This window comes from Nansenia antarctica (genome assembly GCF_963989245.1).
Source record: "Nansenia antarctica genome assembly, chromosome: 20".
In the NCBI taxonomy this organism is placed as follows: Eukaryota; Metazoa; Chordata; class Actinopteri; order Argentiniformes; family Microstomatidae; genus Nansenia; species Nansenia antarctica.
The window spans coordinates 17,918,895-17,938,894 of record NC_137693.1 but is presented as its reverse complement, the minus strand read 5'-3'; the positions used below and the strand labels follow the sequence as shown (position 1 = coordinate 17,938,894).

The following is a 20,000-nucleotide window of genomic DNA, read 5'->3' as shown; positions in this document are numbered from 1 at the left end:
TAGGCACCTCACGTCCGGTAACTTTTCAATCACACATTTGAGTGATTGTCACCAACTCACGACAGGAGGGGAGACGACATCATGTTTACTGTATGCTTGTTTGCATCTGATACAGTATATGATATCTATTAGTATTAACCCCCCCCTCCCCCCCTCTGTCTCTCTGTAGAAGTACAGGTACCAGGATGAGGAGACGCCACCCTTGGAACACAGTCCAGCCCACCTGGGTCCAGGGAAGAGCGCCGAGATGCTTCACATGAGCGACAAGAACCTAGCTGCCATGGAAGCCATGCACGGCTACGCACCACACACACACATCTCGCCTATCAAGGTAAGACACACACACACACACACATAATCATTACACAACAGACAGACAAGGTGCGACATACAGACACACAAATACCTCCTCCTTAAAGGTAGGACACACACACAGGCCCACAGGCGCTCATTGAACAGAGAACACACACACACACAATCCCAATCACACAGCCAAACACATCTGTTCAAGATCACATCCCCCTTTGAATGTTCCACTTTAATTAGCTGTGTAGCTTGACACCTCACACACAACTCTACTCTCAGCAACTCTACTCACACAAAGCGTGTCTCATATTGATGTGAGCTCTGCTGGTGTCCTGTACAGATCAGAGCCGTGTCATGTACTCTAAGTCAATGTCGTAACCACACATAGTGTACTGGAGGTACATGGCAGACACACTGATATTTACATATATATATATATATGTATATTACATACTGTATATCTATCATGATGACTGCCTTCTATCACGACGGCTGCCAATGGCCCCTGGTCTGAGCTAGATTACTCTTCCTGCTACGACTGGTGGATTGATGATTCACTTGCTTAGTCAAATGTATTGATTGGCAAGTCGCTTTGGAATAAGGCGTCTGGTAAATGCCCAAAATGTCAATATAATGGAGACTCCAAACCCTCAGAGAGAGATGTGTTTAACACCCTGAATCGGGCTGTGTAGTTGGGCCAGTAGGACTTGGCCCCGTGGGGCGGCAGTCAGACTGCTGTCTGTGTGAGTGCACAGATGGACAGATGTCTACAGACAGGTTGACTCTCTGCTCACCTCCCCTGCTCTCCCCCTGCTCCTCCCCGTGCTCTGGGAGCTCCAGGAGAAGGAGAGACACACAAACACAGAGAAGGAGAGAGACACAAACACAGAGAAGAGAGAGACACAAACACAGAGGCTACTTTCCAGACAACAGCCAGGCAACCACAGGACATAAGTACAAACATGTCACCTCATATGACTATAAGTACATTAACCATGCATCTGCACAGACACAAACACACTACATCTACTCTATGCACACTACGAACCATCTTTTAAACCAAGTTCTGCCTCTCTGGTTCATATATAGGACTCTCTTTTTCATCACTCTTTATCTATTCTCTTCCCTCTTTCTGGTGCAGTGCATCCCTTTTTCCAAAAACATACATTGGAAATGTTTCTCTCTCTAATCAACAATCTGAGAGTCGGTCAGTCTGTCTTTGTCAGTCTGTAGTCATGTATTTGTAGTCATGACATCATCTAGTTGTTGACTTGGCTGATTTGGCTCTCAGGTTTCAGGTTTCCAGGTAAGAGCCATATGACCTCACTGAGGATATCATATATGTCTATGATGTCACATTTGGTCTTTGCATCATGATATCACCAATATATCTGTCCAGGACAGTGGGTGGGGTCGGACAGTGTGTTGTCCTGTCTGTCCCGTTCTCACTGTCAACAACGCCTGAGGCGCTGTGATGCCTCGACGTTCAGTCATCTTGTCAGAGGTTCTTCATTGAGGGGGTCTGGTGTGATGTCTAGGTTCATCTGTGAGATACAGTAACCTCTGAACTCTGAGTCAAGGACCAGTGTAGGCTAGTTTAGTGTAAATTACCATTGGTCTATGTTTAAAAAAAACAACATCAACTTGCAATGATATCTGTTTAAAGAAATAAAGATATTGAAACACTGATAGTTGATCTATCTGTAATGATATCTGTTTAAAGGAATAAAGATATTGAAAAAATGATAGTTGATCTATCTGTAATGATATCTGTTTAAAGGAATAAAGATATTGAAACAACGATAGTTGATCCATCTGTAATGCACAAATGCATTGAGCAGGTCGTCTAGTAGGTTTTAAGGATCATCTGTCCCAATGTCTGGAGTACTGCCCTGGTCTGCTGGCCCCACTGGCAGGGAGAGTTGAATGCTGTATAAAGGTTTTCTATAAAGGTTTTCTATAAAGGTTTTCTATAAAGGTTTTCTATAAAGGTCTTCTGTGTCTTTGGTCACTCAGTTTCAAGGTTTTTGTTTGCCCCCTCTTGTGTTGAGAAAGAGGAACTACACCTCAACTGTGTGGTCATGGTCTAGGTAGGAGGATGACTTTGATGCATTCAAACACAATGGCAGTCTTCATCAAAGTAACCTTCATTCTTGATTATCAAATGGATAATCCTGAGTGCTGATTGGTTGAGGGGCGTTTGTGTAGAGTGGAATGTTTTTTTTATGTGAAGACAGAAATCTTATTAATGGTGATGATCGTGATGATCGTGATGATGATGATGATGATGATGATGATGATGATGATGATGATGATGATGATAATGATGGTAACTACAAGTATTTTTTCGGCAGGAAACTTAATTCCCTTCTCACTATTTTTGCTATTTGTGTGACGTGTTTCATCCTCCCTACAATCCACTGTCCTGGGCCAGTTGCATAAAGATAGACCCAGTCTTAGACTTAGATCTGACTTTAATAAAGATAGACCCAGTCTTAGACTTAGATCTCACTTTAATAAAGATATACCCAGTCTTAGACTTAGATCTCACTTTAATAAAGATAGACCCAGTCTTAGACTAAGATCTCACTTTAAGTCAGTCTTGCTATAGACTGTAAAATGTTCCTGTTGCATAAAGCTAGCCTATAAGTGACTAAAGTAAGACTGACTTAAATAGCCTGTCACGCAATGCATTCTAGGTAAAATAAGACACTTGACAGAAAAGAAACATGGCAGCAGAAACAGCTCCAGCTGAGAGATCCATTTTCTTCTGCTGAAAACGTATGCATATTGGAGGAGTATAATGTGGAGGAAAGTATATTGCTTAGCAGTTTTAACCAGTGAAGTAGTTTACCGCGCTGGAGTTACAGTGTTAGCTAGCTACTAGCCCTGACTCGTTCCCATAGCAACACAGCTCTTAAGTCAGTCTTATTTTTTATGCAACAGGCAGTCTTAATTAGACTGGTCTAACCTGAGAATATCAGACTAGTCTAAGGCTTAGACCAGTCTTAATCTGTCTTTATGCAACTGGACCCTGTTTGTGAATATGCAATCTTAACCTTCTGTTCCTGCTGAAGTCTACTGAGGTCCTTTATTCATGTTTACTTTACTCCTCCTCTGTCCTGGGTCCTTCCCCTTCTGTCTGATTATCCTAACCAGTCTGTAATATGACCTATGACCTCCGTATGACCTCCCTGTGACCTCCCTGTATACTGGATCACCCTAACCCTAACCCTTTACCTACATGAACCCAACTCTCTATGACCATACTATACTCTTAATAAAGCCAATGCACACGGCGTGCGATTTTGTCGCACGACAACAATCGATTCTCAATTCACACCACCGAAGTGTGTGGGTGTGAATGGAGAATCGAATGTTGTCGTGCGACAAAATCGCATCGCACGCCGTGTGCATTGTCTCATTCAAAACAATGGAATCGAATTGTTTGGTCAGTTACCCCTCCTCTTTACCCCCCCTGGTGAGTTACCCCTCCTCTTTACCCCCCCTGGTCAGTTACACCCTCCTCTTTACCCCCCCTGGTGAGTTACCCCTCCTCTTTACCCCCCCTGGTCAGTTACCCCTCCTCTTTACCCCCCCTGGTCAGTTACCCCTCCTCTTTACCCCCCCTGGTCAGTTACCCCTCCTCTCTCCTCTCTGTTGTTTTGCAGCCAGTGTTGATGTCGGCGGGCCACACTCCTATGTACACCTCAGCTGTCTCCACACTGGTAAGACACAGCAACATCATCATCATCATCATCATCATCATCATCATCATCACTGTGGCTTACATCATTACCAGTCCTGCGGTGGTGACTGGTGTTAGTGATGTCACAATAAGATAAAGCTTGGTTGTATTATCATCACCAGCAGATAACTCTCTGTTCACATTATGTATTGTCATCCATGGTACTGTTGTTATGATGTTATGATATTATGATGTTATGATGTTATGATATTATGATATTATGATGTTATGATATTATGATATTATGATATTATGATATTATGATATTATGATATTATGATGTTATGATATTATGATAGTATGATATTATGATGTTATGATATTATGATATTATGATGTTATGATGTTATGATATTATGATATTATGATGTTATGATATTATGATATTATGATGTTATGATATTATGATGTTATGATGTTATGATGTTATGATATTATGATATTATGATGTTATGATGTTATGATATTATGATATTATGATGTTATGATATTATGATATTATGATATTATGATGTTATGATGTTAGTTGTGTTGTGTCTCTGGGGGGTTATGAGGTCATGTGTACTGTGGTCATACATGCTCATCCTCAGCTGATGGACTGGCAGGTCAGACTCACCTACTGCTGTTCTGCTCTGGTCCTTTATGAATATGTATGTGTAGTCATCAACAACATGCACTTGTTTTGTTTGTGCGTGTGTGCGTGTGTGCGTGCGTGCGTGTGTGTGTGAAGTTTGACAGTTAACATTTTTGGGGCCCAGTGAAGCAATGTTGGATGATGCGAGGGCTTGTCTGATTTGATAAAGGGGATGTTCTAGAGGTGTTCTAGAGATGTTCTAGAGATGTTCTAGAGACGTTCTAGAGACGTTCTAGAGATGTTCTAGAGATGTTCTAGAGACGTTCTAGAGACGTTCTAGAGATGTTCTAGAGATGTTCTAGAGACGTTCTAGAGACGTTCTAGAGATGTTCTAGAGATGTTCTAGAGACGTTCTAGAGATGTTCTAGAGATGTTCTAGAGATGTTTGACCATCTAAATACGAAGGCCAGTGGTGAGTGTTTAAATGATGTTAAGGTAGAGGGTCTTTATGATGTTAAGGTAGAAGGTCTTTATGTAAAATGTGTTTAATATCAAGACAAAGAAATATCCAGACTAGCCCTGAAGCCGCTACTGTAGGGACATGTTTAGACCAGCAGAGGTCAGTGTTTAGCTGCGGGAAATGTCTCTTTCATCACCTTGAAAAGGTTGAAATGCTGCATAAACAGTAATGCATGTTTCTGATGATAAGGGGAGATGTGTTACGACCCGACAGTATCTGATATGACTCTTTCTAGTGCGGTTGAGAATGTTTATGCACAGGTGATGAAAGGAATAAGAAAAAAGAAAAGAGATTGTGTGTGTGTGTGTGTGTGTGTGCGCTCACGCGCGCGCGTGTGTGTGTGTGCGTGCATGCGTGCGTGTGTGTGTATGTGTGTGCGTATGTGTGTGTGTGTGTGTGTGTGTGCTGGGTGAGTTGTGAGGTGTGATGCAGCAGTGTGTAGAACACTCCCGTGGGGGTTCAGTTCCCCAGCCTGTTGTTAGTGATGCAACAAATCACCGCCAACACACACATTATCCTTTCATACAAACACCACACACACACACACACACACACACACACACACACACACCTGCGTTCGCAGCTAAAGTGATAGGGAGTGTGATAGGAAGGTAGTGGTGTGGTTTTATGGGTGTGTGGAGGTGTCGGGGTGTTTGACAGCTCCTCTCTGAGAGGCTAAGTGCTTCAGTAGGGAGGGTGAGCGGCTGAGAGCCCTGGTCTGTCCCATGCTTTACTGCTAGGATCGCCTCAGGAACCACTGCAGTGGGTTGGCATGGCGACAGGGGGGGGTGGCCCTGCCTTAACCCTCCTCCACGGTTATGTAGATGACAGCACCAGTCGTTTTGTCATAGAGGGGTATCGGACTCTTTTCAGAGTCCCGAACGAGCGATTTCAAGTGGATTTGAAGAGCTGTGTGTGACGGGGAGAGGCCTGTGAGTTCCCCGTTAGCCCTCTGAGAAAGTCCAATGTAGCGTCTTTGTCTTATCAGCATTTTAAACCTGATCTCATCCACTCAAACACTTCACCTCCCCTCCCCCTCTTCTAACCGTTCTGTACTCCGGCATTCCCATTACACTATACACTAACACTATACACTATAAACTATACACTATACACTATACACTATACACTATACACTAACACTATACACTATACACTATACACTATACACTATACACTAACACTATACACTATACACTATACACTAACACTATACACTATACACTAACACTATACACTATACACTAACACTATACACTATACACTATACACTAACACTATACACTATACACTAACACTATACACTATACACTATACACTAACACTATACACTATACACTATACACTAACACTATACACTATACACTATACACTATACACTATACACTATACACTATACACTATACACTATACACTAACACTATACACTAACACAATACACTATACACTATACACTATACACTAACACAATACACTAACACTATACACTAACACTATACACTAACACTATACACTAACACTATACACTATACACTAACACTATACACTATACACTATACACTAACACTATACACTATACACTAACACTATATACTAACACTATACACTAACACTATACACTAACACTATACACTAACACTATACACTATACACTAACACTATACACTAACACTATACACTAACACTATACACTAACACTATACACTATACACTATACACTATACACTAACGCTATACACTAACACTATACACTAACGCTATACACTAACACTATACACTAACACAATACACTATACACTATACACTATACACTAACACAATACACTAACACTATACACTAACACTATACACTAACACTATACACTAACACTATACACTATACACTAACACTATACACTATACACTATACACTAACACTATACACTATACACTAACACTATATACTAACACTATACACTAACACTATACACTAACACTATACACTAACACTATACACTATACACTAACACTATACACTAACACTATACACTAACACTATACACTAACACTATACACTATACACTATACACTATACACTAACGCTATACACTAACACTATACACTAACGCTATACACTAACACTATACACTAACGCTATACACTAACACTATACACTATACACTAACACTATACACTAACACTATACACTAACACTATACACTATACACTAACACTATACACTAACACTATACACTAACACTATACACTATACACTAACACTATACACTAACACTATACACTAACACTATACACTATACACTATACACTATACACTAACACTATACACTAACACTATACACTAACACTATACACTATACACTAACACTATACACTAACACTATACACTAACACTATACACTAACACTATACACTATACACTATACACTATACACTAACACTAACACTATACACTATACACTAACACTATACACTATACACTATACACTTACACTATACACTAACACTATACACTATACACTAACACTATACACTATACACTATACACTATACACTAACACTAACACTATACACTTACACTATACACTAACACTAACACTATACACTTACACTATACACTAACACTATACACTATACACTAACACTATACACTATACACTAACACTATACACTAACACTATACACTAACACTATACACTAACACTATACACTATACACTATACACTAACACTATACACTATACACTATACACTATACACTAACACTATACTACGTATACGTGTACACTAAAGTGTGGAAGTGTGTGGTAGTGTGTGGTAGTGTGTGGTAGTGTGTGGAAGTGTGTGGTAGTGTGCGGAAGTGTGTGGTAGTGTGTGATAGTGTGCGGAAGTGTGTGGAAGTGTGTGGTAGTGTGTGGTAGTGTGTGGTAGTGTGTGGAAGTATGTGGAAGTGTGTGGTAGTGTGTGGTAGTGTGTGGAAGTGTGTGGAAGTGTGTGGAAGTGTGTGGAAGTGTGTGGAAGTGTGTGGTAGTGTGTGGTAGTGTGTGGTAGTGTGTAGTAGTGTGTGGTAGTGTGTGGTAGTGTGTGGTAGTGTGTGGTAGTGTGTGGTAGTGTGTGGTAGTGTGTGGAAGTGTGTGGAAGTGTGTGGTAGTGCCGTCTCACAGTCTGTTGACCTCCCTCACAGTAACTGTCATGTTTGGGTTACAGTAAAGTACAGTAAAGTAACCATGTTGTTTTCTTTATGCAGTAATTCAATTACCATTTTTGTCTCGTGTGTTCCCGGGGGTCTGCCATTCCCACGCCTCCCTCGACGTCTTACCCCCTCCCCTCCCCTCCACTCTCTCTCTGCATTCATCTCTGTATCTGGCTTGTGTCTTAATTTTCTGCCTCTTCCTTACTTTTCTTTAATAAATGTTTAAAGACGTCCCTGCAGCTCCAATGTAATTACTGTGCAGTAGCTGCCTGGGTCTACAGGGAAGGGCTTGGAGAGGAGAGGAAGAGGAATAAAGATGCATGGCTAGAAGAGAACTGAGTCGTGAGCGCTAGATGAAGGAGAGGGAAGATTGCATTGGGAGGGAGAGTAAAATAGAGACGAGAGAGAGAGAGAGTGAGTGACAGAGAATGAGAGAGAGAGAGTGAGTGAGTGTGTAGGTTAGCCAGTGTCTGTTCATGAGTATGTGATTTTGTGTTAAATGAATGGAGGGAGAGAGAGATAAAGAGCGAGCCATGTGCAGTAGACAGTGGCATAATCTCTTGGTCGTCGTTGCCGTGCGTCCCCCCCGTCCCGCCCCCGTCCCCGTCCCCCCCCTCTCAGCCGCTGTCCACGGTGCTGACTTTATAGGCTGCAGCAGAGAGGGCCTGGGAGCTGATGGAGAGGGTGGAGGGGAGGGAGGGAGGGAGGGAGGGAGAGAGGGAGGGAGGGAGGGAGGGAGGGAGGGAGGGAGGGAGGGAGGGAGGAACACAGGCAGAGAACAGGGCAGAAACAGGAACGTGACATAACCATGAACTTTGGAATTTGAAACAAGCAACAAAACCGAAGGGAGTGATGAACATACAGAATATGAATTCGAACTCATCTCCCGACTGTTCTTAAATGTGACAGTGGGTGAGTGACAGCTGTGCTGGGCGTGCCTGGGTGAGTGACAGCTGTGCTGGGCGTGCCTGGGTGAGTGACAGCTGTGCTGGACGTGCCTGGGTGAGTGACAGCTGTGCTGGACGTGCCTGGGTGAGTGACAGCTGTGCTGGGCGTGCCTGGGTGAGTGACAGCTGTGCCGGGCGTGCCTGGGTGAGTGACAGCTGTGCTGGACGTGCCTGGGTGAGTGACAGCTCTGCTGGGCGTGCCTGGGTGAGTGACAGCTGTGCTGGGCGTGCCTGGGTGAGTGACAGCTGTGCCGGGCGTGCCTGGGTGAGTGACAGCTGTGCTGGACGTGCCTGGGTGAGTGACAGCTCTGCTGGGCGTGCCCGGGTGAGTGACAGCTCTGCTGGGCGTGCCTGGGTGAGTGACAGCTGTGCTGGACGTGCCTGGGTGAGTGACAGCTGTGCTGGACGTGCCTGGGTGGGCGTGGCCTCTCAGCCCAGACAGACTGGGCTCGGGTCAGAGAGCTCCAGAGAGCGTGCTCATTGTGATTCTGCATGTAGAGTTCTGACGCCTGTCCCGCGCGGCTGATTGGCGTTGGAAGCGCAACCATCGCGCGCTGCATCGGGAGCAGAGCGCGCCTGTAGGAACTGCAAGGCTGTTAGAAATGTGCTGCATCTAAATTTAGATCAGTGGTGCAGAGACAATTGTTTTCACCTGACTAACAGGCACATGTAACCTGACATGCATGACCAGTTCCACATTGTGGTCGTTATAACTTACACTTGTGAATTTACACTTGTGAACGAAGCCCAGAAGGCTTGTACAGAGTTCCACTCCACGTTAATATCAATGTTTCAAATAAAAATCAAGGGACACTTACACTTATAGGAGAAAAGAAACCACAAACAAAATCATATCCATCGGGCAGAAAGGTAGGATAGCACATACAAACACACAAGACAAAAACAAAACAAACAAACAAACAAAAAAATAGATAGTAAGGATACTAAGATTAGTACAAAAATAGAAAAAACATAGATTTCCATCTTGCCCACCTTTCAACGGGAAAAGCACTACAATATAAAATAAACAGCTTATAACGAGATTAGATATTTTTTCAGTTGCTTTTTATCACCTCTTGTGCCCTAGAAATAGAAACACTTCTATTCAACCACTCCTCCATACTACCACAGCCTCCCTCTGCTATCATACTGTAATTGGCATCAAACTTTCCCACTTTACCTCCCCCCCACCCTCTCTGAGCCACGGGGGTGGGAGGGAGGGGGCGCAGCAGTCGCAGCAACATAAACTACATCTCTCTGAGCGCCAGGGAGAGAGACACGGGAGAGAGAGGGAGAGACACGGGCACTTCGCTTAACGACAACGGCTCTGTTCCTAAGAAGAGATCGGAGTAATATTTTTCAAATCCAGTTTAGATGCTTCCCCAATGTAGCATCGGTGTGTTTTATTTAGGGTTATTTAGGTTATGTGTCTGGGCGCTAGTTCAATTGACAGCTTTTTCCAAATGATTATGATGATGATACTTTATTTGAACGATCAGAGGCTGAGATCGTTACATCCTTAGATCGATATCGGTCTAGAATCACCACGTGTGAATAGACAACTTTTCCTAGAGAACACATTTTTGGGGATTCCTCAAAACGACCGACTACCAATTCGGGACCCAGGAGGAGGGATGTTGACGCCGGACTAGAGGCACCCCTGGATACTAAAGTAGTTCATTGACTTTGAATGTAAAAGTTGACTGCGACCTGCCCAAATGCTTGGTATAAGTGGTATTGGAATATTTGCTTTCGATTGTTCTTGACGTACTTTTGCATGAGTTGAAAGTGCATGTTATTAGGCTGTTTAAAAAAAAAAAGGACGATTTAATTCACCATTCTGCTGAATGCTGATAATATCCTACCCGATGTTGGCATCATGGCATGTGGATAGCCAGACCTTAGATCGGCAGATTTAAAAATGCGTTTATGCATTTGTCATATTTTGTAGAGGAAACGCCCCTTGAGCGCACCTCCTCTCTCTGTCTTCCACCCACTCGTCCACCGTCGTCCCGGGAGGAGGTGAGCGGTGTCTGTTAGGTTCTCCGCCGGGGTTCAGTGTTCAGCGCTCGGACGGGATGTTCGTGTCTGTGTGGTATGCCAAAAAGATGGGCCGGCGGTTCATCAACAACGTGCGGAAAGCCAAGAAGCATCGGCATCACATGATGGTAGGCAGAATCAGAATCAGAATCAGAAGACTTTATTGCCATGACATGTAAACATGTTAGGAATTTAATTTGGTTTGGGACAGTGGAGCACGGTTTACAGCAGGACAGGTGCAAGACAGGACAAGACAGTGCAAACCAACATCATAGTGCAAGAGTCAGAATTAATATAAATATAAAGTGCAGAGATCAGGTGTTCAAGTGTTCATATCCAGACAGTCCAAAGCTCTCTGGGTGGGGGTGGAGGGAGGGTAGATAGATAGGGGTCAGGTCAGGGGGGGGGGGGGGGGGGGGGGCCCAGCGGCATTTAGGAGCCGGATGGCTGTGGGGGAAAAGCTGTGTGCATGTCGGGCCTTCACAGTTTTTAGGGACCGCACCCTCCTGCCTGAGGGGAGCGGGGCGAAGAGACCGTGTCCTGGGTGTGCGGGGTCAGCCATGATCTTCCTGGCCCTCCCCAAAGCCCTACTTTTAAACAGGGCCTCAGGGGGGGGCAAAGGGCAGCCAATCACCCTCTCCGCCGAGCGTAGAAGTAGAAGAGTGCAGGTCCGGCCCTGGGTGTGTGCAGGTGACTGTGGTAGGCAGCAAGTAGAGAGGTGTGTGCAGGTGACTGGCTGCTCTGATAACATGGATGTGATAGCCTACAAGTGTTGGGCTACCTTTTTTCCCCATAGTAATTTCATGACTTGTAAAAATAGGAATTTGCCTGAAATTATCCAAATTAAAACAGACTATAGTTGATGGAGAAGATTTGTAATATTTTCTCTGGAAAATAACAATACGATACATAGAAGGTTTTAATAATAATATACAGACCTATAACAAGGTATTAGATTAAGCAGCCCATCTCCATTGCACCTGGAGTGAGACTTCTTCAGGTTAAAGCTATACACTCTGTATTGTAGTCAACATGCTTCATTTGAATATAACGTTGACACCTCGGTTACACCGTTCAGATTTCTTTAGGCGCCGTCGTCTCATCTACTGGAGTAGAGTAGTTCTGTCACCTTCTCACACAGCTCCTGTCACAGTCTGCTCTTCACAGATCAGGATTCCAAATCACATTTTCTATTTTACACCCCTCCCCCCCCCCCCCACCAACCCTTTCGTGCAGAAAGACCGGCCCCACATTTGGCTCCATTCTCTCTCCCGTGTGGGAACCATTTTACTGTCCAACCAAAGAGTTTGTCCCCTAAGTCAGAGGGAGACATTTGGGCCTTGTCAAGTCTCAGGCAGGGCAACCTCATCACATATCTGCTAACGCCAAGATGTTGCGTCCATGAAGCTTAGGTCATTGAAGCTTAGATCATTGAAGCTTAGATCAAGTGAGTGGATGCATGGGGATGCAGAGTGTGGATGGTTTCTCTCCTGGTGGCAGGGCTCAGTACAGTACAGCTCTTCAGAAGGAGGAGAATACTGCTGCTACACATTTGGCCCTTGAGAAAGACTGTACAGCACGGTGTGAATCACAGTGTGTCCCATTAATATAATCAAATCCTTCTCTGTGGCCTCCAGTGTGTGTGTGTGTGTGTGTGTGTGTGTGTGTGTGTGTGTGTGTGTGTGTGTGTGTGTGTGTGTGTGTGTGTGTGTGTGTGTGAGTGTGAGTGTGAGTGTGAGTGTGAGTGTGAGTGTGAGTGTGAGTGTGTGTGTGAGTGTGTGAGTGCATGCGTGTGTGTCTGTGTGTGTGTGTGTGTGTGTGTGTGTGTGTGTGAGTGTGAGTGTGTGAGTGCGTGCGTGCGTGTGTGTGTGTGTGTGTGTGTGTGTGGAAGAGAGTAATGCATGTTCATTGCTCTCTGCCTAAATCATTTGAGTCTGTTTTATTGTAATGATGCTACACATTTACACTGTCAGTGTGTAGGTGTGTAGGTGTGTAGGTGTGTAGATGTGTAGGTGTGTAGATGTGTAGATGTGTACATGTGTAGATGTGTAGGTGTGTAGATGTGTAGATGTGTAGATGTGTAGGTGTGTAGGTGTGTAGGTGTGTACATGTGTAGATGTGTAGGTGTGTAGGTGTGTAGGTGTGTAGGTGTGTAGATGTGTAGGTGTGTAGATGGACTTATCACTTTCTCTCTCTCCAACACAAACAAACTCAGCGTTCCACATACAGCATCTACACATACAGCATCTACACATACAGCATCTACACATACAGCATCTACACATACAGCATCTACACATACAGCATCTATGCATACAGCATCTACACATACAGCATCTACACATACAGCATCTATGCATACAGCATCTATGCATAATGGCCTTTGATAAGTGACATTGTGAGAGATAGTGTGTAAATGATTAACATCCAAATGAACCCCTGGAACATTTCCACTGCGCGCGCACACACACACACACACACACACACACACACACACACACCTATATCTGCTGCCATTCCCTCCCTCCCTTCCCCCACCTCTATATCTCTCCATCTTTATCTCTCTCTCTCTCTCTCTCTCTCTAAACTCCCTCCTCCTCTCCTCCTCTCCTCCCATCATTAGAGCTGTGCTGCCTCAGGTCAGGGCCAGTCTGGAGTGTGCTGGGCTTCTCTGTAACTCTCCTTCCTTCTGGTGTTGGTCTCTCATCCCCCCCTCTCTCTCTCCCTCCATCAGACATCTGTTTGTCCAGCTTTCTCCTGGGTCCTGTGTTTCAACATAGGAACTACAGAAATAGAATGCAGTCTCTAGTTGCCTGCCTCACTGCATAACCATTGAAGTTCTGGAAGATTAAAATGGTTTGGTGAAAGACGATTGTTTCATACAGTGTATGTGTCCCTAATTATTGTTCTGCAATACAGTAATACAGGACCTTTATGACTTCCCTCCTTTGTATCGATAGTTTCCCTTAAAGATGTTTCCATCACCCGCTGCTGGAGCATTTTTCTTTTTTATCCTTCCCTTTATAATCTAATAATAATAATAACTTTATTTGTATACCGCTTTTCCTGCAAACGTTGCAGCTCAAAGTGCTTTAATTATTATATAATCTTAATTGAATGATTTAGTGATTTAAAGGCAATATTAAAAAGATGGGTTTTTAGTCTTGACTTGAACATATGTGCTGAGGTTGCATCCCTAATGTAAACTGGCAGTGCATTCCACAATCTGGGTGCATAAAATGAGAATGCAGCCTCACCAAATCTCTTCTTCTGTACATGTGGTACACAGGTGTACACACATGTCCTTATATGGTAAAGAACCCAGAGGGAGGTGATTACTGTTATAAACAATGTAATTACTGTCACAATGCTGAAACAAGTGGGTGTCTTGGGTGGACAAAGTGTGTTGGGCTTTTAGGTTAATTGTGGTTATTTTTGTCCTGACTGTACCCATTTACTGATGCGCTGCTTTATGTTCTGCTTGATAATGGTGTTGGCCGACATCTGATTAACATGTTAGCTGTTTGTCTATTTACTCCCCCTTAGCTACCCCACTTGACAAAATGCAGATAAATATGTAAGGCTTTTTATTAGATTGATTTGATATGAATTGATTCTGACAGAGACAGTCGTTATTATCTGAGTTAGCCCATAAGATGATAAGTGATCTAAATATGTTGTGCTCTAATATGTATTCGTATGTGCTATGCTGCGATTAGAATTGCACATTTCCATGCTCATCTTAAGGTTCCCCGTAGTGTTAATAGGTGTATTCACAGACAGCATTGTTCCTAATTTTGGTTGACTTAAAAATAGCTGTGTCCTACTGCTGCAGTGACATTAGTGTTATGGTGTTTTAAAAAGGGAGCTTTCGAGTCTCTCCTCCTCAGTACAAACACTCTGTGCTAATCCCGAGGAGGACGGGTGATAGATTCATGGAGAGACAGGGCGGTTGGAGCAGAAACAAAAGCAATGCTTTGTTCAAGAGGTAGCCGCCATCGATCGCTTTGTTAATGAACACACACAAAGTACCACTTCACTGCTCCGGTGATTCCTCCCTCGCTCACTGCTCTCTCTCTCTCTCTCTCTCTCTCTCTCTCTCTCTGGTCCCCTGTTGAGACCACGGTGAAAGGCTGCTGGTCAGCATATTTGGGGCTGGCTATTTATTCACATTTCAGCATGCTGAGTCCTGGCTCCGATTTTGATGTGAAAACGTTTAGACTCTGGAGAGTTACTGAGCATGTTCGGGCTATTTTCAACTGTCAGCTGGTGAGCTTTGTGTCTGTCACTCCGCATCCCAGAACCTGCACACTCCACACTCCTCATGCACACTCCTCTGGTACACATGCACCTGTCAACATACACTCAGAGAGATGCTCTCTCTCTCTGTGTCTCTCTCTCTCTCTCTCTCTCTTTCTCTCTCTGTCTCTCTCTCTCTCTCTTTCTCGCTCCCTCTCTCTCTCTCTCTTTCTCACTCCCTCTCTTTCTCTCACGCTCTCTCTCGCGCTCTCTCTCGCGCTCTCACTCTTTTTCTCTCTATCGCTGTCTCTCTGTCTCTCTCGGTCTCACTCACACATACACGCACACACACACACACACACACACACACACACACACACACACACACACACTAAATACTATTGACTTGCATAAAGGAACAACCTCGAAAGGCACATTTCTATTTCCCATTTGATGCCTCCTATTAGAGATGTCTCAATCTCTCCGTCTCTCCCTCCCTCTCTCCTATGGAATGGCTCCAGGGTATCGTGAGTCTAGAACTCAAGAAATCATATCACGCTCCTCCAACCCCTTATCTGCCCTCCCAGTCCCCTCCATGGCCAGGCTCTCCTCCTTTCTCATCGCTCCCAGTCTTGAGACTTGAGCTTTTTGTCCTCCTCTTTCTCTTGTCCTCTATTTCCCTCTGGTTATCATCACTGTGCAGAGGTCTGGAGAGAGGGTAATGTTCTTCAGCGTGCCCTCCTATGGGGATACACAGGGTCACAAGTTGGAAGTGAGGAGATAAGATGGGTTAATAAGAGAACTGGTTCGATCAGATGTTGATAATAAGAATGAAGGTCTAGTATTCTGCTTTTTGATTCAGAGGTTCAAATATCAGTTTTGATTCAAAGGTTTAAGTTTGTGGCCGTGAGCAAGGCATAGGCTAGGGGTATAGGGGGGCTAGGGTATAGGGCTAGGGGTATAGATATAGGGGTATAGGGGGGCTAGGGGTGTAGGGGGTTGGCATTGGGATTGTGTGGGTGACAGTTCGTGAGCTTAGAATTATAAGGTTCTATCTCCGTTTAGGGTAGTTCAGAGATATTGAGCGTCAAAGTTTTTACATTCCATTATGTTTTGTGAGATGGAACCTTTGTATTTTATTTAGGGATGTCCCGATCCGATATTGATATCGCATATCGCTGCGATATTGGTCCTGAATGCTGGATCGCAGATCGCACCAGAAAGAAAAATAGGCATCGATCTGGGGCTCGCGATCTGGTGTGTCACTCATGTAAGGCGATCAACTTCTCCAGTATCGATTTAATTGAGTCGTCACTTACAAGCGAGTTCGTTTAATCTCAACGAGACGTTCTTGATATCACTTCTTAAGATGATATGATCCAATCAAATATTAGGCACCACTACTGAACTGTTCATTAAGATAATATTTATTCAAGCACATCAGCAAGCAATAATAGTTCATTTCCATGGAAAAGAGTCTTTTCTAGTTTCACCTCTGCAGGCCTATCTCAGCTAGCCGTCAACAAGTTAACTGCAGTGGCTCCACTAAAACAAGAGTCCCTCTCACCTCCGTACATAGTCTTTTATCCAATTCATTAAACATTTTGGGCTGGGTGATGCCCCCCCCCCCCCTCTATCTGGTAGTTTTCCAAGTGTCAGCACAAATCCGTTGCAGCTGCAGAAAGTCTTCTCGTTAGCATTGGCCTTCAATTCTTCTCCTGTGTGGGTGCGAGAGTGTATGTATGTTATCAGCTTGAGTGTCCTGCTAGCGTCTCGTTCCCATGGTGATATCGTACTTTGTATGAGCAGAGCATTGTGTCAGTGTCCTTATCAGAATGTCTTGTTATCAGAATGTCTTGTGAAAACACAACTATTGAAGTTACACAGTAATATTAGGATTCGATTTACAAGTTAGAAGAATAGACTTATCATTAATCATTAGTTATGAAAGTACAGAAAAATAGAATATTATAACAGCAGGTGTAAAATGGTTGTTAGCACATAGGTAAAAATAAGTAATTTACAGGCAGTTTGAATCATAAAACGTTCTTTTAGTCAGGAGCTTGTATTTCTTCTTGTCGCTCAAAAACAGAACCTCTCTTTTGGCTTTGCGTGACCTTCCTATTGTTCTCAATTGACCGCATTCACATATTATTTAAATGAGCACATAGTACATGATTTATCACTTCTAGTTATTTTAATACAAATTCCCAACACTCACGTGATGACAACAGTAGTAGTAGTGGGCACATGCATGAGAGTTGGCTAGTAGCTACCTGTGTGTAATGAGTCTGACAATGTCATGATGCCAGCTGGTGAAATCATAAACCATTTGCTTAAGTAATTTTTCGGTTATTTACATAGTCTGAAACTATTGATTGATTGATTGAAAACTTTATTAGAAGATTTGCAGAAGTAGGTACATGAAAGTACATATTACATACAAGGTCAACTAACAGGATAAAAACCCAAGAAAGCCACTGGCTTATTTCAATTGGGGTCCTTGATTCTCAATTCATCGTTACATGTAAGACCGACAAAACAAACTAGTACTATCTACAAGATAATACAGACAAATAACTATTACTATCTACAAGATAAAAATACATCCATCATGGGAAGAACAATACAACAAAACATCAGGTATGTACAGCGGGTAGGGCAGGTGGGGACATACACCACAGGTGGGGGCGGGGGACAAAACACAAAGTATGTACAGTGGGTAGTTCGGGTCTTTTAATCTGATTTTTGATTTAGAGGGTCCAGTTACGGATTGCAGCCTCCTGTAAATGTTTTTTGAGAGTGGTTTTGAAGGTGGGCAGTGTTTTGCACTCCTTTAAGATTATAGGAAGGGCGTTCCACATTTTTACTGCATAGTTTGCAAACGAGTTTAACCCCTTGTTTGTGGTGCAACGCGGTTGAACGTGGTTCGTGGAGCTTCCTCTGGTGTTGTATGTGTGGACGTTGTTCACTTTTTGGAAGTATGTTGACAGGTACTTGGGTGTCTTTGTGGTGTAGCGAATCTTGAAGACCAGGCCCAGTGCAAGCTGCTGCACTCTGTCAACTACTCGTAGCCAATCAAGGCTCAAAAAAATGAGCAGCGGTTAGATGTGTCCTAGGGTTGAGGCCTAGCAGAAGCCTAACCAGTTTATTTTGGGCTGTCTGGAGTCTTGTTTTATGGGCCTTTGTGGTTCTATAGTACCATGATGTTACGGCATAGTCGAAGTGACATTGAATGAGAGCTCCTGATAGGGTCCTCAGTGTGTTTTTACTGACAAGTGAGGATATCCTGTACAAGAATCTAGTTCTATGGTTCACTTTTTTGATTACTTTTGCTGCCATTTTATCTCCGGATAATACTACTATTTTTCTCTACTACTTTTTTTTCTACTACTACTACTACTACAGATGGTAAGCTTTCAAATGATGCGTCATACATTGAAATCGGAAAAAAATTCAAGACGACACGAGTATTTGAATGTTGGTGCACCGAATGGGAATGCGACAGGAGAAAAGTGACTGACCAAACAACAACAAACGCTGCTAACAGCTAGCGGCTAACAGTGGTACATCGCTAGGAACATCTAACTCAGTTTGTATAACATCACAGCATGCTGAGAGAACATGGACATGCTAAAAACACATAACTACACATAATTAGATAAACACACAGTCCTTGCTTTTGAACACGTCCTAAAACGAGAGTATGTTTACACGTCATTATCACTTACCGGTAGCCTGCAGCAAACGAGAACAGTCAATCCAACCCACAGATTATAAGTATTTAGTGATCGTTAAACTGTTTTTTATTATATGGACTGGGTACTTTAAAACTTCAAGTTGCCTGTTATGAAAAAAAACGAAAACCAGATATTGTTGACACCCCTGCAACTGGTTTATGGTCTCACCAGGCTACACTTTTAAAAAGGTCCTATAATTGATTTGCCATTTGTAAGAGAAGATAAATAGAATAAAAACCTGAAGGCACTAAAACTAGAAATCAGACAGTCTTTTTTTTCTACAATGCTGAATGCTGCAGTTTAAATTATTTTAACTGTAAACCAGTTGGTCACTGAGTAGTGAGTAACAGTGAGTACTGTTTTTGTTGCTTGAATAAAGGCTGGCAGTCTTTAATAGCCAAATGTTGTGGACTATACTGGGGAAGTATTTGTTATTATTCAGGAGTAAAACAATAAATACAAATATCGGATTGATATCGGTATCGCAGATACCTGAAGCCCAGGTATCGGTAGTGAAAAATGGGATCGGGACATCCCTAATTTTATTAATTACTAACTAAAACATTTCAACATTTCAACACCCTAACCCTTACAAATAACACCACACAGGCATTAATAAACACCTAATGCATCAGATTATGTAAAAAACAAAATTTTGACCAAAAATGGAGATAAAACCTTATAATTCTAATGTCAC

General features: G+C 43.1%; 1 protein-coding gene across 1 annotated transcript in view; it reads left to right on the top strand.

Annotated features, from left to right (window-relative positions):
* Positions 1-20,000, top strand: part of LOC308175012 (disks large homolog 4-like) — a gene marked incomplete at both ends in the record, with an annotated part of 74,196 nt that overhangs the window by 11,841 nt on the left and 42,355 nt on the right. The window contains 2 exons of the mRNA XM_080550126.1: positions 170-331; positions 3,978-4,034. Of these exons, the coding sequence (XP_080406252.1) occupies positions 170-331; positions 3,978-4,034 (219 nt within the window). The remainder of the gene's footprint in view (positions 1-169; positions 332-3,977; positions 4,035-20,000) is intronic.